At 40.1% G+C, this 7,213-nt stretch overlaps 1 protein-coding gene across 1 annotated transcript; it reads right to left on the minus strand.

The window, feature by feature from the left end:
* Nucleotides 1-160: 160 nt before the first annotated feature.
* Nucleotides 161-5,330, minus strand: LOC126775108 (uncharacterized). Its single transcript, XM_050496879.1, has 7 exons — nt 5,231-5,330; nt 1,936-2,101; nt 1,497-1,831; nt 1,153-1,327; nt 667-849; nt 333-585; nt 161-263 (listed from the first exon to the last, which is right to left on the minus strand). The coding sequence occupies exons 2-7, from the start codon at nt 2,099-2,101 to the stop codon at nt 161-163; spliced, it is 1,215 nt and encodes a 404-aa protein (XP_050352836.1). The 5' UTR covers nt 5,231-5,330.
* Between the last annotated feature and the right edge of the window lie 1,883 nt (nt 5,331-7,213).

Genomic DNA, 7,213 nt, shown 5'->3' on the forward strand with positions numbered 1-7,213 from the left:
ACACACAAGTAACAAACTTCATTATTTTAAAGCTAGATATTCCTCATACAATGTGTAAAAAAATTCCTGTCCGATCCAAATAGGGCATGTAGGTATATTATAGACATTTTTATACACTGTATAATTCTTGCACATAGCTATGTGCATCAGTCGCAAACGGCTACGTGGGCACCGCAGAAGTCGCAGTCGGCGGGGGCGGGGGAGTGGGCGGCGGGGCGGGTGCGCTCGGCGGAGCGGGCGGCGCGGGCCCCGCGTCGCGCGTGCTGGGCGCGGCGGGCGCGGCGGGCGCGGCGGGCGCGGCGGGCGCGGCGGGCGCGGCGGGCGCGGCGGGCGCGGCGGGCGCGGCGGGCGCGTCCGGCAGCAGCTCGCACACGTAGCGCAGCTCGTCGGCGCAGTCGCGGCCGCGGTACACGTGCGAGCGCCGCGCCGCGTCCCACACCAGCGACAGGCAGCGCCCCGCGCCCGGCACCGACACGCCGGTCTGGTTGCCGACGGCGTTGTCGTCGTCGAGCGTCAGCGGCCGCGCCGAGTGCGCCCAGATCCACAGCAGGCCCGGGTTGAGGCCGCCCGTCCAGTAGTCCGCGTCTGGGGCGGGAGCACGATTACATCGAAGCGGAAACATTACCCACGAGTACTCAGTCGGCGCCACGCGGGCGGGTCGCGTACCTTCGAGCTCGCGGTCGGCGCGCAGGTGCGCCAGCAGCGCGCGGCGCTGGGCGCGGGAGAGCAGCTCGACGAGCGCGGCGCGCTGCGCGCGGCAGGCCTGCGCGGCGCGCTTCCAGTCGCGCGGCGCGCCGGCGCGCGCGTAGCACGCCGCGCCCACGCGCGCGAACGGCGCCGGGCACGGGCCTGCGGGCAGCCGCACTCGTACACGCGATACGTTTGTGAGCGATTGTCACGACGATCATGAAGAATCGCTCAAAAAATGAATGATACCCGCCCAAAAAGTCTCGCACTTTTCAATACTATCGCACTAGTAGTTGGTCCCATCTACCGACGATCGTCGTAGCTGCATGTTTTAATCGAACGATTTCATTAAAATTAAGAGCAAGTAGCGACATAAAAATTAAACAGTAGTCGATTTAAGAATTACTTTAACGCAAAGCAGTGAGTGCCCTAAGGGACGGTGACGTAGGGCGGTATCGTACTGACCGTGGTCGGGGCCGGGCGGCGGCCGAGCCAGCAGGTGCTGCAGGCCGTCCTCCACGGCGCGCAACCTCTTCTCCATGAGGTCGGCGCGGTACACGAGCTTCTCGATGGCGCTCAGCAGGAACAGGTCGGTCTCCGACACGTGCTTGCGCGGCGGCTCGTCCACGCGGTCCACCTGCTGCGCGCGACACTTCGCTTAGTACTCTCGCTATCGATACTCGGAGGGATAACGCCTCCCTCCCTACTTACTCATCTATTGCGATGCCGATCGAGTGTCCGTAATACATTGTAATTCCGTCTTTCACTAGATAGGTACTATTTATAGATAGATTGAAATGAAAACTTACATATCCAGGTTTGAGCTTGTCCTTGTGCGGCGCGGGTGGCCGGTTGACGATCTTGCCGGCGCCGGTCTGCCCCTTGTTGGGGGCCTTGGGACCTTGGCTGTGGGGCATCGGCCCCTGGTTGGACATGTAACCGTGGTTCAGGGGGATGTGGCCCTGGGGCGGGGACATGTAGCCCTGATTCGAGGAATATTGACCTTGGTTTGGGGAACCGTAACCGTAGCTCGAGGGCGTTTGTGAGTGGGATGAGTGGAGAGGCGGTGGAGGTGACAAGTAAGGTGCGTCGATGCGCTCTGTCACGTAATATCCTTTAGACGATGGAAGCGCCATAATTCGACCTAAAAACGTTATTTATACATAGTGATGCTAGTTATCCTGTTAATTATTTACCCATTTAGCTTTATAACACGATATTGTTAAAAATAGAAACATAAACACATACCGTGTCTATCAGAGTGCGCAGAGGTGACCCAGTCCTCCAGCGCCTGACTCCATGGTCCGAAGCCCCCCGCACCACATGTGTCTGATCCTTCATCGTGTGATAGCGTGGAGTTCTCAGTATTCACGCTGGCTGTCAGCAATGCTATAGCAACAAATACACGCGCCATCTGAAATTGAATCAACAGAGGCTTGTCAATTCAGTCATTGTTTGATTAAGTCAAAATGAGCTACCGTGTTCATGAGAATAAAGCACATTATAATTAGCCGTTATCCGTTGTAGGTCAAAATATATGCGGGCATTCACATCACTGTACATCATATTTCGCTTTATGTACTTTTACAAAAATCTGAAAGACACTAAACTTTGGCATAACTGTAATAGTTTTGTGCGAATAATATTTTCGAAACAAATTATAAGAAATAGAAAGAAACTAAGTAGGTTTTTGTTTATAATTATTTATATGCATGTATAGTTCTTTCTGTGAAAGTTAGCAATGGTTAGCAACCAATTATTTCGGCGACTGGTTTCATAAACAGAAATATCTTGATTCGTCAATATTAATCAATATATATTATCATTCTTATTTTTAACTTTAAACAAAACCTTTTTTGTGCACCTAGAATGCGATGTGTATCAAATATTTATTTAATTTTTATATATCGTGACGAAGTTATATTGCAATCTTATGCGTGCGTGCATATTATAATTATATTAGCTTCAAAAGCGTGTACTAACTAGATTCGGTAGTTCCTTGACAATTAGTGACATAACCCGAACGTACTTGGACCACTTCTATAGTCGTTCAACCGTCACTTGTTTCATAATGAGTGAATCATTCCAGGCACGTCGCGTCTGACATAATACGGATTTTACTGCTGTGTAAAATTTTAACCAAGCGACAATAACAAATACGTCATATTGTTACGTGCACAGGATTTGACCGGCTTCTAGAGCCCATTTACATTTTTACTCATGATGATGGTGGTGTTGTCCATCTAACTGATTTCGCTTACGACAGCCTTAATAAAAGTTATCTTTTGAAGGAGAAAGTTTTTGGGGCATATTTCACTACGCTGCTCTAATGCGGGTTGGTTAAAGAGACTAGCTCAGAAGATAACTATTATAGTGCACACTGCGCAGGTGCGTGCGTAACGCGCCATGTACTCTCTCAATTACCTCACACAAATAATCTGATATGACGGCAATCCGAAGAGACCGTTCAAGTGCTGGACTGACGGTTTTTCCATCTTTCCGAAACACGGCGGTGTAAGCGCTGCCTACTTCCAAACTCGGAGCCGAGAATTTCGTGACAGAAAAACCTAATAATATTTGAAAGGCCCTAGTCCCGAGCCGGGGATTTAATCTTTATAGGCGACTACGAAATCCAGTTAACACTATATACGAATGATGAAATACATTTATTAGTCCTGCCATATTGTGGATAGTGTGCAACAGAATCAGTAGTATTAGGTAGGCACTTATATGATTTTGTTTAGAATAGGAAGGCGGACAAGCATGTGGGCCTCTTGATGGTAAGTGGTAACCAACGCTATTAGACATTGGTATTGTAAGAAATGTCAACCATCGCTTACATATCCAATGCGCCAACCTTGGGAACTAAGATTTTATGTCCCTTGTGCCTGTAATTACACTGGCTCACTCACCCTTCAAACCGGAACACAACAATATCAAGTACTGCTGTTTTACGGTAGAATATCTGATGAGTGGGTGATACCTACCCAGATGAGCTTGCACAAAGCCCTAGTACCAGCCATACCAGTAATTTATGTTAAACTATTCATTTTTATTTACAATTTATATCATTAGCCCCACTTGCGAAGTCAGTGAGCGAATCTACAAAGTCGATTTTAACCTGTACCTAATATACAAGTTAAGTTTTTATTTTTTCGTCTGTAGTTAATTAAAGCAAAAGTTTAGTCATTAAAAGACAAACAAGTTTTTGTTTTGAATGTGTGCTGGCAAATATTTGCAGTCCAACTTTATTTTATTTATTTTTTGTAAAATATTTTTATGTAAGTACATATTAAGCATGTTTTGTTACTTTTAAAATGACACACATTGTTTTGTATAAAGTCTATGCGGGCCTTCAGAAAACTCATTATCAATTCCAATTGGAGTAGGAATAAAGGTAAACAAACCGTACATTTACAAATTGCATGCGATTTTCTAATTGTTCTGCTGTATATTATAAACAGTTCTTGATTAATTTACCTTTATTTAAATTACAACATTATTCCACTTAACTAGTTATTATCATATTAATTAAACTTTCGAAATTCCGATTACAATTTTGCGGACACTGAACACGCCATTTTTTCGCGAATCCATAGTGAATATCATAGATTATTCAAGATCTCGACCAAACAAGAATATGCACCAATCAAAGTCCATCAAGATCTAAGAAGGATATTTGTGTGAGGCTGTAAGCACATGTCGGGGTCGCGAGGGTCACGGCTCGTCATTATGCGTTTGCGTAAGAGTGGAGAAAGTGGTCGCAGCGCGCGACGCGATATTAAACAAGAACACGATTTCTATATCCGCTTACTAACAGGAATTAGATAGCAGGATTTACTTTAACATGTAGTCGGTTCTATACATAAAGGGGCATACTTTGACATGATAGCAATTTCATAGTGTCAAATTATATTATTGTAGTAAGAAATAATTTTATTTAAGTAGATTGAAAAAATCTGTAAGTATGAAATTGTGACAAAACGGTGTTTTGTAGTTATTATTTATTAATATTCAAAAATTTACTAAACGAAACGATTTAGTACTTTTAGAAATAAATATCTGGATAACATTACTATCATATCAAAATATACTTTATTCAAGTAGGCTCTTGCGAACACTTTTGAATCAATTCATTTTACAAGATTAAATATAATTTAAGACAATTTGTAATATAATATAATAATATTCTACCGAGAAGAACTGATAAAAAGCAGTCAAATTACATAAAAAGTTAAATAAAATTGAATTATTATTCATATATAGTATAAAAATAAACGAATACTATCCACACTTTTTTATCATCTATATAATCTTTTATTGAGTAATACGCCTCATTAATTAAAGTTTTCTTCACGTGTCATTTAATTTTAATCGCTCGCGTAAATAGAAAAGTAATAAACTTTTAATAAATGTACGAAAGTATACTTTCTTAAAATAACAAATACATTATTTCCAATCTGAAGCGCTAAACGAAACTACCACTTCCTAATAGCATTAATTACAAATAGTTTTAAAAGATATCATATTTAAAATTACTTACTGCAACATCAGATAGAAATTACGATCACATAAAATTACTTCGTATACACCGTAATCGTATGCACTTTTCCCGCGCAGACAATCACGCGTCAAACGTCGCGTGCTCACAGATACTGACTGGCAGTGGCAGAGCATGCCACAGCCACACGGACAGGCAAACAGGCTTTTTAAATTCTTCACATTCGTAAATGAATAATAACAATGTTTTACATTATATATTTTTCGTGTTACTAATTATAAAAATATTTAAAACTTAAGCTTAAAGTAATAACTTAAATATAGTAAGTACACTTAATTGAATTGTCACTTGCACCATAAGTATATCTATGTATAATTTTAGTACAATCAAAAATACAAGTGTGCAAAATTTGAATAAAAAAACCGTTGTAAATTGTTTTTGTTACGTTACTAATCATCAATTATATACATGAATGCACTGCAATTAACTCCAAACGTGTTTCAAATTTCATATTGTCAGAATATGTTCCCAAAAAATAAAGGCCAGTTTGTGTTATATGATAATTATTATTCAAATAACAGAATTGAATTGGTTAGGGTCTTCCGGGATAACTAGTTTTCGTTCGCGTGTTGGAGGGGGCGGGGCAGATATTGGGCTTAAAAATAGCCTATATCTTTCCTTGGGGTTTAAGTTTGCTTCACAGCAAATTTCATCAAAATCGGTTTAGCCGTAAAAGCGTAAGACGTAAGACTTACAGACATAGCGTCAAGTCAAAACTCTAATAATGGCGCTAATATGGTATAGAACCCCAAGGTGCAAAATGACACTCTCACCCTACCTTGATAAAGGTCTTAGGGCCAGTGTTGTGTGCTATACACCAACGCACACCTGAGCGCTCCAAACCTTTGCGAGCAGAGAAACTTTTATCATTTTTTTTCTCTTTAAATCAACTTTAATTAAATACACATAGGTGTTTTCTAAACACACAGTTTTACTTTAGCATGTATTTTCAATATATAAAACAATGTTTTTCCTCTAACAGGATCTCTTGTCCATTCATCTCCGCATTCGTAAGGCATGAATAATAAAATATATTGAATGAAGTGAATGTTGAAACACACGAGTTACTTTCGCAAGTCGGAGAAAGCGCTGGAATTTAATAAAACCCATTTTAGTCAACAGAAGTTTATTAACAATCATTACTCATTTCTTAATTAATATATCGATCGAAATAACATATTATTAAATAATTCAAAAATATACAAGTAACACTTACAGAATTTTTCAAGTTTTATACAGTTACAACTTATATGTAAAAATTATTGGGACCATAAACATTTAAGAGAAATCCTAACAACAAAGTTCAAACTTAAAATACTTAATATAAATTCACCAACAATGGTGCTGATGATGTAAGCTATTTATTAATGAATCCCATTCGCAATAACTGAAAAAATATTATTGCTAAAACAGCAATCAAAGACAATAATTTAGTAAAGGATCACATCATAAAAATTTAGGCGGCTAGAGGTGTACGGACGATAAACAATTAATAAGGAATATGAAAGAATATGGTAAATCTTGGTGTAAATTCTTTTTGAGCGTATATTAAGCAATTGCCAATATTATCTGCACTATATTATACTATATATATATATATATATATATATATACAAGACTTATACATAGTACGAGATGTAAGAAGTGCATTATGTACAACACGACCAGCACCATTATTTTAATTTAGAAGGTTTATTTGGACATAAATAAATAAAGCTTATCTTTTAGGAACACAATAAGTGTCCCTTACTTTGTCATTATGTTAATTATAATACTATTGGTCCATTAATTATATTTTCGTATAATTTTACAGTTATTTATCACTCTATGCTCTTATAAAACTTACTTAAGATATTATAAAAACCTTTTGTATTATTAATATCTATCTATATATACATATTTTATTGCTGCATTTTTAGGAATCCAGACAGGGTTAAAAAGTTTAGTATGTAATGTAATGCAGTC

Source organism: Nymphalis io, chromosome 2, assembly GCF_905147045.1.
Source record: "Nymphalis io chromosome 2, ilAglIoxx1.1, whole genome shotgun sequence".
Taxonomy (NCBI): Eukaryota; Metazoa; Arthropoda; class Insecta; order Lepidoptera; family Nymphalidae; genus Nymphalis; species Nymphalis io.